The sequence below is a fragment of the Vombatus ursinus genome, unplaced genomic scaffold (assembly GCF_900497805.2).
Source record: "Vombatus ursinus unplaced genomic scaffold, bare-nosed wombat genome assembly UNPS02014802.1, whole genome shotgun sequence".
Taxonomy (NCBI): domain Eukaryota; kingdom Metazoa; phylum Chordata; class Mammalia; order Diprotodontia; family Vombatidae; genus Vombatus; species Vombatus ursinus.
This window is the reverse complement of record NW_020954580.1, coordinates 15,710,065-15,729,741: the sequence shown is the minus strand read 5'-3', so window position 1 is coordinate 15,729,741 and position 19,677 is coordinate 15,710,065. Positions and strand designations below refer to the sequence as shown.

The following is a 19,677-nucleotide window of genomic DNA, read 5'->3' as shown; positions in this document are numbered from 1 at the left end:
TATACTTTGACAGACAAAGCCTTAATTACTCCTGCAAAAGCTATTATGAGTTCAGTACCAAAGAAATGGTTAAGAAAGACCTTGAGATTTCAGTATTCCATCATCTGTAAATATGGTGCTCATGGTTTTGTCTCAGATTTTTAACTGTCTTGAAGCATAAGGCAGTTTTCCACAAGGTTCACAATGATTATAGAATTAGTTAGCTTTCCCTGAGGCTAAAAATCATTTCAGTAGGAGCTGCCCCCTAGCTGAGAGGATAGCCTGCCTTTAATTAGGCTTTCTCCACATTCATACTGGGCGATTGTTGTGACTGGAGGTTTATAGGAATTCAGAATTTCCCAGAAGGGGAAGGTTTTCCCTCCATCTATGTAGTCTTAAACAAGTTTTTGAAGGTTCTTAGTTTCTTTACCTACTCAAGAGTCAAGAATCTCAAGTTTGGGTAGGGGTGGGAGGAGGATAATTTGAGAGAACTCCTTTGGAAAAGAGATAAATAATGTGATATGACATTCTGAAGAACCCAGTGATTGAATTAATTTATTGAAAAATCTAAAAGGCCTATTGAGGTATAACTATATAAACAGCTTTGAAATGCAATATATTTGGAAAGCTTTTCAAAAAATTGAATTTGCACTCCTTCACAGAAACTTGCAACAATAATAGCTAGTATTTATATAGCTCTTTAAGGTTCGCAAAGTGCTTTGCAAATATATATATGTTAATTGAGCCTCACAACCCTGGGAGGTAGGTGTTACTATTGTCCCTATTTTGCAGATGAAGAAACCAAGGCAGACAGAGTTTAAGTAACTTGCTCACAATCACACACCTAGTGACTGAAAGGTCAGGTCTTCCTAACCCTGGATCCACCTAGAATAGTCAACCTGGAAAAGAAAAGATTGAGAGGAAAAACAGAATAATTCTTAAAATGTCCTCTGTTGGAAGAGGGTACTACAAAACAAGGCTGCATGCACCTGTTATTCAGCTCATTTCAAATGAGATTTGTATGTTTAAGTAGAGAGCAAGGAAGCTAGAAAGTAGCAACTTAAAGTTAAGTTTAGAGTAAAAACCTAGAGAGTAGCAAATTTACTTTAGATAGTTAGTGAAAGCACTATTCATGCCTGTAAGGATTGCTGGATAGTCAAAATGATGATGATATCAGCTCCCAGTTGTTTCTCTCTGAATTTCCTCTGGTGTCTTAGACAAATCATTTCCCATAATATTCAATTTCTCTAGCTGTATAATGAAAAAAAGTCCTATTTTTTTCACATCCTTCATACTATTATGGCAAGTTGGAATATTTTTAAACCCTAGGAAATGAAATGTAGTATGAGTTTTGAGTCTGTGAGTAACTGGACTTTTAGAGCAGAAGTTGTTTTGTTCTTAGATCCCCTAAATCTTGTTTGTGGCCTTATATTTTACTCAAACTGGTGGATTTTTAAAGGATCATACAATCATGGCCTTAAAGGTATAAGAAACTTTAGAAGTTTTCTAGTCCAAACCTTTCATCTTACAAGTAATTTACTGTGGTAGGAGCAGTGTCTGCCATGGTTTCTGGTGGGTATTTTTATAAAAGGCAGAGCTGAGGTTTGATTGGTAAAGGGGCCTAGGACTCCAAACAGTGATATGGTTTCCTGATCACTTAAGACATAAAAAGGCAAGTTTACAAGGAGTCAGAGTAAGACTTGATGAATGTCCCATACCCTTCTTACCAAAAGCATCTCCTTATGGAGATGAGGGAGCTGTCTGGGTGAACCAGTGCTGTATTTTTGCAGAGCATTCCTTCCCTTCCACTATTAGTAAACCTCCCTTTTGCTGAAGTGCTGGATGATCTCATTTCATTCTAATTCCTAACCAGAACAGAATCAGACTTGGCCTTGAACAGTTGCCTAAAGTCACCAAGTACCAGAGCCATGGTTCAATCCAGGTCTTCTTCACCTCTCTTCTCTTCTCTCTTCTTTTCTCTCATCTCATCTCTTCTTTTCTCCACTCTTCTCCTCTCCTTTCATTTCCTCTCCCCTCTCCTCTCCTTTTCTCCCACTCTCAATTACCATGGAAGCTTTGATTTGCTTCATTTCTTACCTGGGTCAGTTCACCATTCCTTAAACAACCTGGCCTCCCACTCCCGGGAACTTACCACATTGGTGCTGTGCTTACTATGAAGACTGATGAACACTTACTATGGTTAGCTTAGCCCACTGTAGCTCAGTACTCCCAAGCTCAAAAAATCCACCAGCTTCAGCTTCCTTGGTAGCTGGGATTATAGATACGTGCCACCACACCCAGTTGCTAAAGTAACTATCTTGACCTAAAAGAACAAATCCACCTGTGAAAACTAAATTCTGTTTGCTGTTGCTTCTTCCTTCTAGGGTCAGAGCCAATTCGCAGAACAGGAAAAAGTGGTACTTCAACTCCCACTACTCCAGGCTCCACTGCCATCACTCCTGGTACACCACCCAGCTATTCCTCCCGTACCCCAGGTACTCCTGGTACCCCTAGCTACCCTAGAACCCCACACACACCGGGAACTCCCAAATCTGGCATCCTGGTGCCCACTGAGAAAAAAGTTGCCATTATACGCACTCCTCCAAAGTCTCCAGCCACCCCTAAACAACTACGGCTTATTAACCAACCGCTGCCTGACCTGAAGAACGTAAGGTCTAAAATTGGATCCACAGACAACATCAGATATCAACCTAAAGGTGGACAGGTAAGAACCAAATTAATATGTAATTCTTTACCTTAACCAAACTATTCTTGGGAAATTTGGGTGATATTTCACTATATCATAATTTGAAAGTAGAAAAGAAAAGAAGAGGGAAAAGAAGGGAAGATGAAAAAGAAAGAAAGATGATTATAGATTGAAGATTCTTTTAGCCTTAGAGTTTGAAGCCTGCCTGGAATTGCTAGCCTTGAAATAAATATGAGTATGAAAATTAGATGAATAATTTTTGCTCTTGTTGCTGTTACTGTACAAAAAAGTGTTGAATTTCCCATTGGAATCATTCGTGCAAGCTGGCTGCCTGTAGGAGATTCTTCTTGGCTGAATCTGTTGGAAAAGGCTGAATAATTTTCACTGCTGTGTAGAAAACCTGAATTAAATGCCTAATATCAATTTGAGTTGGTTTTTGTTGGTAGTGGTGTTATTTTAGCTACTTATCTCTCATTCACTTGGCCAGTTCTGATCGTTACTGTTTTTACCTCCCTCCTTTTTCTCCAGCTCTTTCCCACCCCAACAATGAATTTGCTACTTGTACGCTCTAGTATTACATTGTTGTTCTCCAGGTTCTCTGTTTAATTGACTTGGCCTCAACTCTGTAAATACAGCCTTACTATGTTGAGAACAAAAGACTAGCCGTGCACTATTTCTATAGGATAGAGTTCCAGTTTCTATTCCTCCATTGTGGTTTGTGTTTACTTCATCATGATGTTGACAAAGTCATGCCGTTAATCTCTAACCAGAAGGTCTGCAGCTTCTAAGCTGTCAGTATTTTTTCTACTGAGTTTCCAAGGGATTCTAAGTTGGCTTAGTTCTTTCACGTTAGCATATGTACTACATGCTGGGGGAAAAAACTCACTTGGCCAATTTTTCTCCCAGAAGAAGGAATAATGCAAGTGTTACTCAGTGTTATAAAAGTATGTCCTAGTCCTCTGATTCTGACTCTTCCCCATGGATATTACAGATCTGGTGGCAAAAAGAAAGAAGAATATTCAAATGAATGAATGAAGCGCTTATGAAACACTTTGTACTAAGCACTGTGTGTTAAACTCTGAAAAAACAAAAACAAAAGTGAACAGTCCCTACCCTGGAGGAGATTACTTTCTAATGAAGGAGAAAACATATAAAAAAGCATGGCTAAGGGAGCAGTACTTTGGTTTGGGAAGTCACAGGAATGGTGAACAGAGCCATTAGGGAGTTGACTGGTATGCCCTTTGTAATGGCAAAGGAAGTATGAAGTATTTATTTGATTAGGGTTCCCAAAGAAAGCAGTGGAAAATGGGAAAGGGGTGAGAGGGTGAGAGAGAGAGAGAGAGAGAGAGAGAGAGAGAGAGAGAGAGAGAGAGTACATTTATTGCTTACTATGTATGTGCCAGGTGGTGTGCTAAGTGCTGAGAATGTAATACAAGTAAGCAAGACAGTCAGTCCCTCCCCTCAAGGAATTTGCCTTCTAACAGGGAATGGACAACACATAAAGCAGTGCTGAAAGGGGCAAGACAGAAAAGGTATAGGGGCATAGGGAAGAAACTGCCAGGAAGTATCCTAGAGGCCTGAGCCCTAGAAAGATAAGGCAAAAGCTCACCCATCAGAACCAGGAGAAAATGAGAATGAGAGAGATAGGTGAAAAAAATACAGTCCACAAATGTGTAAATATATGAAGTTCTGTGATTTCATCAATGTGAGGAATTGTCCTATTGAAATTTCCCTTCTCCTTTGCAGATCTGCCAAATGATTTGGTAGATAAATCCTAGATAAAGCATATGGAGGTTAAATACCTTGCTAGGGTCCTAGCAAGTGTCAGAGCAGCTAAGCCTTCCTAACTTCAAGCTGAGTACCTGTTTCACTTGCCATGATGTCTCTTAAACATGAGAAAATTCCACAGATATATATAAGTCACTTTTCTTGTCTCCCATGATATTTCTCTTTCTTCCTTACACTCTGCCTCCCAGACCTTCAGCCATGACTTACTGGTGTCCATAATCACTGATTCCTCAGGACCTGAAGAGACTGCTTGTCTTTAAATATACCCTATTGATCTAAGGGTTTGATATTATTCTTTTTTCTAAGGACAGACTCTTTTGCTGTCCCTATATCTTCTTGTGGTCCTGTATCAGAAAATTCAGATGTAAAGATGAATGCAAAGATGCAAAGAAAAAATAGCCTACTAAATATATTATGCATATATATGCACCCTAGGAGTGTTGAAACAGATTTGTGTGTTTTCTTGGGAATGTTCAGGGTGATTATTAAATAATCTTAAAGTTTACTTTGATAATTTAAGGTATCCAAAGTCAATTAGTCTATAAGCAATTATTAAGCACCTACTATGTGCTAAGATCTGTGCAAAGTGCTGGAATACAAAGAAAGCCAAAGACAATCCCTGCCCTTGAGAAACTCACAATCTAATAGGACTGTCATTTATACATCTCTTGGACCCTGTAACTCCAAGCACAGTGCTAGGCATATAGTAAACTCTTGATAAATGAATGAAAGAATGACAGATCGAATGAATAAATGAACATTTAGTAAGTACTTACTAATTGATTGATTTATAATATTATTCTAACTAGGAGTTCATAACCTTGGGTCCTTGAACTTGTTTTTGATAACTGTACTTCAATATAACTGATTTCCTTTGAAATTCTAGGCATTTATTTTGTGTATTTAAAAACATTACTTTTAAATGGAGTCCATAACATAAAAAGAAGTTAAGAATCCCTGTTTGTAACTAAGATATGACAAAAAAATTCTTCAAGTAAATTCAGATCAAACTTATTTTCATAAAATAATGAATAGAAAAGAAAATGAGCACTTAAAAATACTATTAAACCAGAATTCACTAGTGTATTTGATTTTAGCATAATCAATTCTGATTTCCACTAGATCAAAACCAGTAAGTATTGAAAATGTCCTAAAATTCTTGCCATCATGACAGTTAGCTCTTTGTCAGTCAAAAGCACATGCTCAAATATTAGAAAATATTCAAATTTCTGATTATTTTTATATTAATGTATAACTAATTTCTGACAGTAGCTTGAGCTCTTTTACATTATTTGATCAAAAGTAAAATTTTAATTTGAGTGACTTTTTGTTAGGAAAGCATCAGTGATTTTAAGTTTTCATCATTCTTTCCAATTCCTGTCATTTTTCTAAGCAGGTTCCATGTTTCTGGAAAGTGTTAAGATTTGGCAGAATCTGTTTTTGCTTATGATCCCAAGATAAGTGTGTGTAATATGCATAAGAAATGTCACGAGAACTAAAAAGATGGTATGATATTTGGGGCACCAATTTCTAGTAGAATTTGACTTGGAAATTTTAAAATAGGTTGTCATTGTTGTTGCTGTTGTTGTTGTTGTTTTTCCAAAATGCTCCTGAAGTGTGTAGATAAAAGAGAATGATGGGGTGTTTCTCTATCATTTTTGTTGGTTATCTTCCAACTTCTATCAGAAATGTACTTTTTTGTTTATTTGATTCCATCTTTTTCTTTGTCTTCTCTGATTGCGAATATTTCAGCATCTGCTCTTTCTAATAAGTTATATGATACCTAACAACACTGCAAAGCATTTTATGCACAGGGACTGAAATGGAACTGTATTAGAGATTATCATAATTTTTAAAAATCTTAGCAAATCTGGTCAAGAAAGATGACAGAAATTATGGTAAAACTATAACTATGCAATCCTAGCATGTCATTTAGAGACAATCTCTCCTTTCATTCAAGGCAAATGTTAACCTGTAATAATGTCTAGTCCCAGCTTCCAACTGACCTGGGGAAAGAAAGAGCCAATCCAAAGCATTAGCATTATAATGAATCTCCATTGACCTAACAGGAGATGTTTGCTCACTGAATTTATCAAGAAACAGATGGCAGAATTTAGCTGTCAGACCCCTTAGACAATTACCTATAAAATTTATATAACTTGTGGAAAAAGAAAAGGAAGAAAGTTGAGGATGTGATATATATTGAGATGGGATGATCCCTTCAAGGGAAAAACATGTTTTATCTCTTAAGTTTTCTAGAAGCTTCCCTGACCATTGGGATTTTAGAGTTGAGGAGAATAAGATGAGGTTCCCTTTCTTGCTATGCTAGCCAGGAGGCATTTGACTTTTGTCCTTACTGGGTACATCATAACTGCCAAGATAAAAGGAAAGACTTCCTTTAGGTATGTGCTCTGATTATCCCATGAATAAAAGTACCTCCCCGAGAGGGGAAGAAGAACAGAATCCAGACTTTCCAATACGCTGGTTATGTTTTCTTGGAATGGTTTTCAGGGGAAAGAGAAATGGAGGAGAATGTTGATGAAAAGCATTGTATATCTTTGATATTCTCAACTTTCATGAAAGCAATGAAGAACCATTATTGTAGAAGTGATATAAAAGAAAGAAAAATATTTTTCATGGTAGTCCATGAACATAACTAAGATAATATTTCCATAGGAGATCAAAGTGTCAGAACAGAGAGAAATAAGGATAGAGGAAAAATATAGAGGGATAGCTAAAAATGTAATTCTAAATCATAATGCAAGCAGGCTTGTGAAGATAAGACATGGAAAGAGCAGTGAGACAAAACCTTTAGTATGCAAGATTAGATTGAAGTATAAATTTTCAACAAAACATATCCTGAAGAATGGGACAATGGCCTTTAGTTCATTTGAGTATTGTTTGTTTAGACAGCCTTCATTAAAATTATACTTTGATATTTCATTTAGGCGTGAGGGTGATTTGAGGTTCTTGAGCCTAAATCAAGGAATATATGTCCTGGCAGGGTCAACCAAGCTGGATAGGTTTCCAGTATGATGGAGGCAGCTAGGAAGCACAGCTGATAGAGTTTAGAAAGACCTGAGTTCAAATCTGGCTTGAGATAATTCTTAGCTGTGTGACTTTAAGGTCACTTAACCTCTGTTTACCTCAGTTTTCTCAACTATAAAATAGGGATAATAGTAGCACCTACCTCACAGCTTTATTGTGAGGATCAAATGAGGTGATATTTATAAATGTGCTTAAAACAGCACCTAGCATGTAGCTGTTGTTATTGAGTTGCAAGGCAGAGAATCCAGCTAGGTAGGTAGGACTGGAGGGTAGAAAGAAAAGATGGGATCAGTTTTAAATATGTGGAATTTCAAGTACTCGTGGAGTATCTAGGTGGAAGGGAGAATTGCCTAGGTCATACTAGGGCTATAGATGTGGGGGGTCTTCTGTAGTTATGTGCTTAGTGTATCATTGAAGGACCCTTTCTTTTCCGTTTCTGCCACAAAGACCCTCATTCAAACCCTTTCAACCTGTCATATGGAAACAGTTCCTGATCCTGACAGACAGCACCAATGGACCCTTTGAACCAATAATTAAACAGAAAAAGGAGAAGGGGCTGGATTTCCTTCAACAAATTGCAAATCTCTTGTAAATTAAGGCCTAATTTTTTAATGTCAATATTTTACTGGCATTGTGTTTCTATGAGACATGGAACACAACAATCTCTAAAAAACTGAAAATTAGCATCGAAGAAAGTGGTGGAGGGAAACATGGCATAATCAGCCTGTAAAATATAACCAGTAATATGGAATCCTTGAAGAGTAATTGAGAGAGGAGAAAGATGTCATCAGGAAAAGACAGGAAGTGAGGATGAGCTGTTCAGGTGGACAGTCTGATTACTCCCCTGGTAGCCTCACAATTGCAGGGAAGTATCATGATTTCTCTCTCCTTATATGCTCCACAGCATCTAGTCTAGTGCCTAGAGAATCATATGTTCTCAATACACACTTTGCTAAATTAATGATTTCCTCCAGGATATAGGTATCACCAAGGAGATGCAGCCTATAATCAGATAAACATACAAATAGCTAAGAAAAGTTAATCATCTGTTCCCTAGCAATTAATAGAGATGGAAACATTCAGTTCTCAAAGACAATATAAAAGTGTCTTGGACTCATAATGCCATCCTTAAGTAAAGAGCTTCATTTTTGTTCAAGCTGAATCCCACTGAGATTTTCTCATATACAAAAGTTTTAGCAATGGACAGACAGAATTAGCTGACAGTAGGTTTTTTTCTCCTATACCACACTGTTCATGTGATTTTTTTTTTCCTCTTGAAGAAATGGCAACGTTCAATGAGATAACTCTGTGATTAATGGAATAGATGAAATAGCTTAAGATACATGGAGCTTTGCAGGAAGTCATAAATGTAATCCTTCAAGGTGAAATAAGTTAGAATGTTAAAGTTAGAAAGTTAAAACTCATCAGTTAGAATGAAAAAAATGAAAATATATAATCTCAGCCTCGTGCAGATGTTTTAGATTAATTAACAGAGCCCAAGTGATCTTGTAAAGTAAGTGTGTCTTTGTTAAATTCAATAATTACACAATCACTAATGTGTAGTCAAGTTATCTACTAGGCAAAATATGAACATCTGGATGAAAGGCAATTGTTTCTGTAGAGATCCACAGCCTTTAAGAAAGTTAAGCCTGGCTCCATAAGCCAGCAGTATTAAGATATTCAGGCAAGAGGTGCACACAAATTCAACACAGTGCTTCTATTTTTCTTTTATGTTACATTTTCATGGAAATGGGTGTTTATAAAAGAGAGTTGAGGCCTTGTTTTTTTCCATAACTTAGACTGATTTATGAGACCTAGTTAAAAGAGGTAAAGAGTTTTGACAAGGATAGGAGAGCATTATAATATATAAAAGACAAATGAAACTGTTATCCCAAAATCCTTAGAGGCAGGTTAGGTGGCACAGAGAGTAGATCAGTGGGCCTGGCATCAAAAGCACCTGAGCTCAAATCCAGCCTCAGACATTTAGTGGTTGTGTGACCCTGAGCAACTCACTTAACCTGTCTGCCTCAGTTTCCTCTGCTGTAAAATGGAGATCAAAATAGCACCTACCTCACCAGGTGGTTACAACTGAGATAATATCTGTATAGCACTTAGCACAGTGCCTGGCACATAGAAGGTGCTTGATATTTATTCCATCTCCTTTTCTCTGTCATGTTTGGAAATTACTTGTAAAGTGAGTTTTAATGGACAGATATTTGCCCATGACTAGTTGCCTCAGTTGGGAAATTATGCAAATGAGTCTATTTATGGGTTTGATCTCATAGATACACAGAATTTTAGTGTGGAAAGGGACCACAGTGGCCATCAGTACAACCCATACCCAGTAGGAATCTCAACATAGAGGACAAATGGTCACCAGCCTCCACCTAAAGATCTCTAGTAAGAGAGACTCCACTGCCTATTGGGGGAGCCAATTTCAATTTTGAATTACTCTAATTCTTTTTCCTAATATCAATCCTAAATTTACCTCTTGCAACTTCCATCCATTTCCACCCTGTTGTTGCTTTTTAGGGCCAAATAATTCCACAGGCAGTCAAACTGGAACAAGAGTATCATGCCCCTGCCTAGTTTCTTCAAATGATCCTGATGTGACATGTGACATAATGAACCACTCTGGAATTTTCCCAGGAATCAAAATAAAACTTCCTGGTCTATAATATGAAGCCTCTTTTCCCATTCCTCTTCAAAAATTTGGTGCAACATTTGCCATTATCCAGCCCTAAAGATCCTCTCCTGTTTTCTGCAGTCCTTCAAATATCACTTAGGTGCTCAGTAATCACATCTGCCAGCTATTTTATTACTAGAGGTATAGGTCATCTGAACCAGGTGATTTGAACTCATGAAAGGCAACAAGATGCTCTCTTACTATTAAAATAAATTTTAAAATGCAGCATTAATGGAATAAAGTCAATGGAATGTCAGTGTAGTTTACTAGATCAGCCAAGTGAGACAAAGCAAAACTATAGTTCAGTATGCTGGGGTAAGAGGCAATTGCAGAAGAAAACAAGAATATTTTTCAATTGTAAAGGGCATTCATGAGTTGAGACATTAGACACTTGTTTAATAGGATATCCATGAACTGAGCATAAACTTGAGACACTAGACATAATCAACATTGTAGTGTAGGGAAATGATCAGATAATTTTCTCTTTGATTGAAAGCAATTTTAAAAACAATCTTTCTTTACATTACATTTTCTCCCATTATTCCTTCTTTTTTTTTCTTCAGGGAATTGAAAGACTTGGTAAATCAACAAATGAAACTATTTCTAAAAATCCTGTTCACATTATCGTAGCTTTAGAGCAAGAAGAAACTATAGAGATCAGTTAATCTAACTCTTTCCTTTACAGATGAGGTGATAGAGGCTCAGAGATAACTAAAATGACCTACAGAAAGTCACACAGGAACCAGAATTTGAACCCAGGCCCTCTGAATCCAAATTCAATGCCCTTTGCATTAACCTATGTAGCATCCTTTATCAAATGACTGCAGTACTACACTGTGTGGAAATTATAAATAAGTGTAACAGAATCCCTGCCCTAGAGAAGTTTATAATCCTGTTAGAGTTTTACTGGTGTTTTTATTTCCACTTTGTATGTGATGAAGCTGAGACTCAAAAGAGATTAAATAACTTTTCTATGATCACATAGCCACTTAGTATCAAAAGCTAGAACCTAGATCATCCAGATTCCAACTCTAGAACTTTCGAAGTAGTTACAATCATTATTTCATATGATGGGTGATATTAATATGATCATGCAGTATTATTTTTCCCCATGTATGCCTGAAGAAATAAGGTCACTCATTACCTAGGATAACTGTAAAAGCATATATGTATGAGCTTAAAATCAGTCATTCAAACAGATTGACAAAGGCCTTAAAGAACCAGAAAGAATACTTAAAAAAAAAAAAACCTAAATCACTTCTTCCTTCTCTTTCTCCTTCCCTGGCTCTTTCATTTGTTTAACTTCAGGGGTTTTTTTTGTTTGTTTGTTTGTTTTGTTTTTGTTTTTGTTTGTTTGTTTATGAGTAAGATATTTAGTTCCAGGCACACACTTGTGAATATACACCTATTCTAGTCAAAATCAGTAACAAGAAAATTGCGTTATCTTTCCATGTGCACGGTAGTATGCTTCATGAAGAATGAACTAGGGAAACAGATTCAGACTCAGTCCTAAAGCCACCTGTAATTAAAAACCAGCAACATCATAGTAGAACAAAGTGGTCTCCACCACTAGACAGGAAATATTGTAGGATCAGAGACATAACCACAGCAGGACTTCCAATGCTAAGCCTCAAGACAGTGACATTTACAAGGCATTAAAAATTAAATGCACATCAGTAAGGAATATTGAAGCCACTGCTGTAAATCCCCTACAAAACCTTGAAGAGGTTGAAGGCACCATTGGTAGAACTAATAAAAATCTTGTGGCCAGATATCAAAACTGTAACAAGTGAGATGAAGATCAGACATAGAGGGGGGAAAAAAAGGTAGAAAATAAGAAGCTACTGTCCAAAGCACATGATTGCATTAGAATAGAAGAACAATGCAATTTTATAGCCTTACATTGGGAAAAAAATAAAATATGCAATTATTTTGTTTTGTTTTATTTTTTTACAAGAGCTGGTAAAAAGGACTGTAAGTCCATATATAATTTCAACCTGACTGCAAGGCTCTTATTGGTATAATTTCAAAAAATAACATTATGAGCTTCCATTTTCAAATCTATCTAATGTGTTCATGTTTGAATTTTGTTTCAATATAAACTTCTGTTGTTTATCTGATATGAATGAATAAGTTATTAAAAATGAAGGCTATAGCCGTGAAAATGTGCTTCAGAGAGATAATTCAAGAGAAAGAGAAAGAAAAGCACCTTTTTTTGTACCAATGATTATAGGAGATTTCATTCTTGACATACCTGGAAAATAATGAAAGAAAGAAGTAAAGTCTAAATGAATCAAAGATACAGGATATGATTAGCCCAGTGTCAGAGTTCTGTTCCTAGATAGGAACCATCATAGGATCAGAACCGTAACTAGGGTGGGACAGCTGCAAAACTATGCACCCAGGACATTGCAATTTTTATAGGGAGAAAAATTAAATACAGGTTAGCAGGTAGCATAGAAGCCACTCGAGTCACTAGTTCCTCCTGCTGGTCAACTAAATGTCTATTAATTACTTAGTGAGAGGGAAAGAAAAAAAAAGAAAAACAGGAAATTTACATTATAACTTTATTATATATTTAAGAGGCATAACAAGTTGTATCTAATGGATTTGCAGATTTGTGTGCAATCATCTTTATTTATTATACTATGTTATAGAAATTCTTGTTTTATTCCATAAATTAAAAATAAATAAAACATTAAAAAAATTTTTTTAAATGTTTACTTTTGAAAAAAGTCAACATAGAGGAACTAGCCTTTAGGATTCTGGGAGGCTAAAGGAAAGAACCCCAGTAAAAACATATAACTAAGTGCCAGGAGAGTAAATCTAGTCAAGCTTCAATTCATTTCCCTGGTAGATTCCTAAGCAGTTGTTAGAGAATATCCAGTTGTCCTCACTTGGTCAAAGGTAAAGGAATGAAAAGACTAAAGAGCAATAGTTTACAGATATCCAAGTGTTGAACTTGATTTTCCATGACTTTGTAAATTATTCTCCCTTGAAATGTAGCTGAGATTTGTATCTGTGGCCATTTCCATGTTAGAGCACTAGATCAAGAATCAGAAAACCTGGCTTGGAATCCTGTCTCAAGCGACAGCCATCAGCGTTGCATGCATTTTTCTCAGTTTCCATGCACAGGAGTCCTTTCTTGTAGGTACAGTTCTCCTCTTCTATTCATATCACTCTCCTCCTGCAGCAAGATCGTTCTGGATTCTTCATCTCTCTATATGAACAATTGAACACCGATGCATAGTGACATAATTTCAACTGAGCTGTCAAGATGGGAGCCAATATGGAGTATTTTACAGAGATTCAGAGACTATAGCAAAATGTGTTGTACATAGCATTTGGGGAGAATGGCACTTAACTTATGATAAACCCACAATGATCCATGTAGAATCCATGTAGCTTCCTTCACTTTCCTTCCTAAGGATTAACTAAATGAAAGTGAAATGATGTTAATTTTTACCCCAAATCACCACTATACGTAAAAGCACTGGGAACCTAAACTCGACCTTTTCTCTCATGGGGGAAAAACCCAACAGGAATGTAGTTTAGAGGAAAAAAGAAAAGAAAACAAAAGGATATCTAAGTATTTTTAAAATGCCCAAAAGAGAGCATACAGGAAGCCATAAGGGAAAAAAAAGTTGAAAGTTACATGTTGAATGTATTTTTTATCTATTTAAAAAAATGGAAGACTGGGCTCCCTAAGGTCTCTAACAACTCTCAATCCAAGATCCTATTATTTTCATTCCCCTGACCATCGTTCCAACCACTACAATTGGCATATTAATGACAGTGATGAAACTAAAGATTAATATTGGAGGATCGTGAGAAATTCTGGTTTGTACAGATTTCTAGTTGGCATATAACCTTTCCTGACCCCCCCCCAAAAAAAACTTCTCTAGTACACCATTTGTTTGTTCACTCATTCATTCAACAAATATTTATTTAGCATGTTCTATGATTAGAACCTTAGTCAGGGAAACATATCTATACCCAGACACCAACACTACAAAATTGTATGTGATAAATACTACAAATATAGCACAAAATCTTATAGAAGTTTAGAGGAAAGGGAAACTAATTCTTACTTAGATAATTGGGAAAGGAGAGTTAAGGTGACATTTAGGCTGAGTTTTGGAAAATGAATGGGCAGGACTGTTAAAGGAGGAGATGTGAAAAGAAGGCACTCCAGATGGAGGGAAATAGCATGAGCAAAAAGTAGGAAAGTGAGAAAACTTCAGATATATTAAAGGAACAGAAAATGTTCCTGTTTGGTTAGTGCATTAAGGATACAAACCAGAGAAGGTAAATTAGGCCCAGATAGTAGAGAGGCTTTAACGCCAAGCCAAGGAGTACTAGTTTTGTTCACTAGGAAAAGGAGAGCAATTGAAGGTTTTTGAGTTGAGGAATGACACTATGGGGCAAGATGGTTTGGTGGAAAGAACTCTGGATCTGTAGCCAAAGGAACTGAATTTGAATCCTGTCTCAACTCTCTATATAACTTTGGGGAAGTCATATCACTTCTCTGAGACTCAGTTTCCTCATATGTAAAAAAGGAACTTAGACTAGATTATTTCTGTTGTCTCTTTTGTCTCTAAATTCAATGAATCTGCAATCAGGTAACCTTTTTTTTAATTATCCAGTTTTGTGATGAAAGGCCTTTCATTCTTCACTCTCTCCTTTCACCAGAAAGTGGAAAGATAACAACAACAACAATAACAGCTAATATTTATATATAAAGCCTTACTTGGTACCTATTGTCTCATTTTATCCTCACGGCTCTGTGACGTATGGGCTCAGTCATTCGGTCAGTCAATTACTGATGCCTTTCCGTGTCTTCATATCTGCCTATCCTATTTCTGCCCTCCTTTGTATCAGAACTTAGCTTAGGAGTCACTTCATCCTTGACAATTTCTGTGACTCCTCTCTGCTCAGATTTACCTAGAGCATTCTGAATCTCGTCTCCTTCCTCTCCCCCTCAGAGACAACACTTGATTCTGTGTTATACTAATCTGTATAAGGATTTCTCCTTCTAGTAGACTGTAAGCTCTCTGGGAGCAGAGATTAGGGCCCAGGGGTGGGGAACCTGTGGCCTGAAGGCCACATGTGGCCTTCTAGGTCCTTGGGTGTAGCCTTTTGACTGAGTCCAAGTTTTACAGAATAAATCTTTTTATTAAGGAGATTTGTTCTGTGAAGTTTGGATTCATTCAAAGGTCAGCTCTTGAAGAACCTCGAGGCCATAGGTTCCCCAATCCTGGTTGGGCCATGTGTTATTCTTGCAACTCCAGAACTTAGCACAATGCCTTGCCATAGTAGATGCTTCATAAATGTCTACTGAATTGAAACAATTGACATATAGGTTAAAATTGTTTGACAGTTATCTGGGGAGGAAGGACATTGTAGTACTGGGGAAAGAGAGATGACTTTGGAGTCAAATCTTACCTATGCCACTTACTGCCCATGTAAAGTTGGGTAAATCACTTAACCTCAGTGAGCCATAGTTCCCTCATCAATAAAATGAGGAGATTTGAAAAGATGGCTTCAAAATTCCTTTCTAGTTCTAGAACCCTTATCCTATGTTCTTATGAATGCCCTATCTCCTGCTCCCCCATTCACAAACATCAGAGTGTCTGTTGCTCTGTTACACAAAGGTCTATTATATTTTCTAGCCTGGTATTTAAACATGCACATTTGAAAAATTTGTTCAGCTTGCTTTTTCCCTTAAGATGTATTTTTCAAAACATGAGGACAATTGACATCTAAGTGCCTGAGAAACTGTTCTCTATTTAGATTCTGGAGAATAGGAACTGACAGTTCTTATCAGAAAATTGTTCTGTGATAGGACCTTACCATCCTCACCAGGCATCTTTTTTTTTTCTTTTCTGTGTTCTGAAAGGCTGCATCCACTGGCAAAATATGCTGTTAACTAAGCCTTGGGAAGTCCATAGCGCTGAAGAGCCAGACATTTCCTCCAGCGAAACTGAAAGAATTCCACAGTAGTCAGCTGATTAGGGAAAGGCATTAGACTGGAACTTGTCGTGTGTGATGAGAAGTCCTACATGGAAAAAATAACAACACACTTTATTCCGGTATATTGGAGGAGCCTGAAAAGGGCAACCCTATATGTATTGTGCTATTCATTTCTTCACATGCGGCATCTAAAGTGAAAACACAATGTCAGCAAAATGGAACAAGCTTCTAGGCTTAGGAAATAAGTATGATCTTTCATTTTTTCAATGAGAAAACATATTCATCATGATATTACAACCTAAGCAGAACATACATTGACAAAATAGCATCACCTTTAAGATGTTTAAGAACTCATATTCAGGTGCTACAGTTGCAACAGAGGGAAAAGAGTAAGACCCGTAAATTGGATAGAGGATTAATGAGGACTTCCATGGGATAATACTTCATTGCATCCTGGGCAAATCCTTTAATATTTAATCATTTCCTATTAATGACTTCAGTAGCACCCCGTCCCATTCAGTAACCAGTTCTTTGGATAACAAAAAGCAAATTATCTACAATCAACATTTAAAGTGTTAATATTTAGTAAGCAAATAGTAACATTATCTTCATAAAGAACAAAAAGTCCTTTCACTGAATTAATCACTTCCTATTTTCACTGATTGTGTTTCCTTAGTGAACAAGTCAAATACAGGCAAAGATCTTTGAAGGATCTATTAAGCCTCAATCTGCTCCTAAAGGTGATTGGAAGAATTCAGATGACATCTATTTCATATCCAGACTAATGAGGCCCCTGGAGATACCATCTGAACGGAGCATTTTTAGGAAAACAAGTCACATGTTTCTCTTTCTGAAAACAGTTTATCACTTAAAGTTAAAATAAAATGGTACTCAGTAATTCAGACCCATGCAATGATCAAGAGTTAATACTATACCCTTCTAGAGGAGCCAGGTTTATTGCTGAATTCAGACTCTGCTCGTGATCCCTTTAAAAAAAATGGGACTTTTATTATATGCCGTAAAGCCAAGACTAGTCAGCATGCCTTCTGAAATCCCATTTTAAAATTAGGCCCTTTCTTGGAGTCATTGAAGAGAGGTGTTGGTGATGTTTCCCTGCAGGGGACAGACCAGCTAGGCAATGCTAGTCCAGTTCAGTCCAATTTTATCTTGCGCTTTCATCTTTTTTTCTCTCCCTATGTTGTGGCATCAGCCTTAAAGTAATGTAAGTTGGGGCATGTTTTTGTTTGAGTTCTTGTGCTCATTTCTCAAAAAAGTATAAAACAATTCCTCCTAAATATTGACAATGCATGTGACATTTGGATTGTTCCTCAATGTCGGGGAAAAAGGTAGGAAAAGCAGCTGAGATCAGGAGACCCTCATTCAGCTTCTGTTTTTATTTCAACCCATACCTTCCAAGAAATAGCTAGGGCCCAATAATGAGTACTAGAAAGGGTCAGAGTGGGCAGTTTCATGTAGATTGGGGTGAGCTGACTTTTGGCTTCATGGTGAGCTCTGTTACACAAACACATCATGGTTGATTGTGCTTGATTGTGTGCTGTTTTGTTAGATTTTTCAATAGTGCTCAGCAATGGGGCATAGATCACAAAGAACTTCCTGTTTTCACACTGATAGCTGCCTTGGCTTCTGAGCAGCAAGGCCTGTAGAAATTTTAAAATTGATTCTCCTCCCCCATTTTGGGGCCAGAAAGTAAAGTTCATTGAGGATGGAGAGTAAAAAGTTACGCTAGATGCAACTCATAACAGTGAGCCAACTTTCTGACTTCCTGTCAGGTTCAAAGGGTAAAGTGAGTTCTAAGTCCAATATCTCTACAGTAAAGCAGGGAGATAGTGGGGAGTGGGCCACATTCCACTTGCTGCTGCTTAATAAAACCTGGGAGACTGAAAAGGGGGAGAGAAGGTGATGCTCCAAGAGGAGATGGACAGGGGAAATGGAAATCCTAGTAAAGACTGTCCTAACTTGTAAGACTGTAGAATGTTTGCCCTACTTTCTCCTTCCTCTTTCTTATCACTCTGCCCATACCTTGCTATCTATTCAACAAGTAACGTAATGCCCAAGGAAAGAATGGAAAAGGTTTCTGTGTTTACTGTAAAGGACATTGCAACAAAGCTAGTTTGATGGAATCATTTATTGACTAATGGAATTACATATCTAATGGAAATCAGTGGGAGAAAAGGTTATTTTGAGAGGCAGGATTTTGTTTTACTCCATTATTTATATCAATGAATACCTGTATTTTTTCTAGGTAAACAGTTCTTTTTAACAGTTGACAGTAGTGTGTACATAATGAGAAACTTTGTGGTTGTTATCTTGGCTTGTTTTTAATCTTTTTTCCCATCTTTGGTCCTAGTCTTTCACTTCTGGTTTGAGCATATTAGCTGTCTCTAAAGAAGAAACCACAAGGGCAGCTAGATGGTGCAGTGCATAGAGCACCCTGACCCTGAAGGCAGGAGGACCTGGGTTCAAATCTGTCCTCAGACCAAACACATGACACTTACTAGCTGTGTGACCCTGGACAAGTCACTTAACCCCAATTGCCTAACAAAAAAAAAAAGAAAAAGAAGAAACCACTGCTAGGGTGGAATGCTTTCATGCTACCTACCAGGATCTTTTCCCCTTTGTTAATAATGATAGCAGTCATAGTGGTAGTAGTGAAGGCAGCTAGGTGGCTCAGTGGATAGAGCACTGGCCTGGAGTCAGGAAGACCTGAGTTTAAATCTGGCCTCAGACACTTACTACCTGTGTGACCCTGGGCAAGTCACTTAACCTCTGTTTCTCTTAATTTACTGGAGAAGAAAATGGCAAACCACTCCAGCATCTTTGCCAGGAAAACCCCATGGACAATATTGACATGCTATAATCTACCAGGTCAACAAAAGAATTAAGTACCACTGAACATCATAACAATAAATACTAATAATAATGCTAGCTTATATTTGTATAGCACCTCATAAAGCACATTTTCTTCTTTATCTCATTAGTCCTCAAAAGAACTATGTAACAAAGATAGTCTAAATATTATTGGCTCCATCTTACTGAGGTTTAAAGGAGTGAAACTCACTGAAAGTAGGTAAAACAGCTTCCACATAGCTAGTTAAGTGATGGATCCAGGATTCAAATCCAGGGCCATGCTTTGAAATCCAATGCTCTTTTAACATGTTCACATTGTCTTTCTCAAAGTTTGCCTAGTATTCCTAAGAGGCAACCAATCATTCCTCATTGAAGAGAGTATCGATACCTCTAAGCAATAAAGAACGTCAGAGGGAATCCTAAGGTGAAGCAAAGATGGGCTTCTTGGACAACAAACTGACTAACTGAGAAGTCAAGTCTTCAACTGATCTATTAAGCAAAGAACAAGGAAGAAGAAATCTGCCATAGTCATTGAAGTTTTAGACTGAACTGAATTGTTGAGATCTCCATAGTGAGGACCTGAATCCCTGGCTTAGCAGTAGATCTTATCTAAAATGTTGAAGATCCT

The 19,677-nt window shown here is 37.2% G+C and overlaps 1 protein-coding gene across 3 annotated transcripts in view; it reads left to right on the top strand.

Moving 5' to 3' along the window:
- The window catches only part of MAP2 (microtubule associated protein 2), a 376,564-nt gene that overhangs the window by 349,809 nt on the left and 7,078 nt on the right, over positions 1–19,677 (top strand). For all 3 annotated transcript variants that reach the window (XM_027873756.1, XM_027873755.1, XM_027873754.1), the window contains one exon: positions 2,364–2,704. In XM_027873756.1, the coding sequence (XP_027729557.1) occupies positions 2,364–2,704 (341 nt within the window). The remainder of the gene's footprint in view (positions 1–2,363; positions 2,705–19,677) is intronic.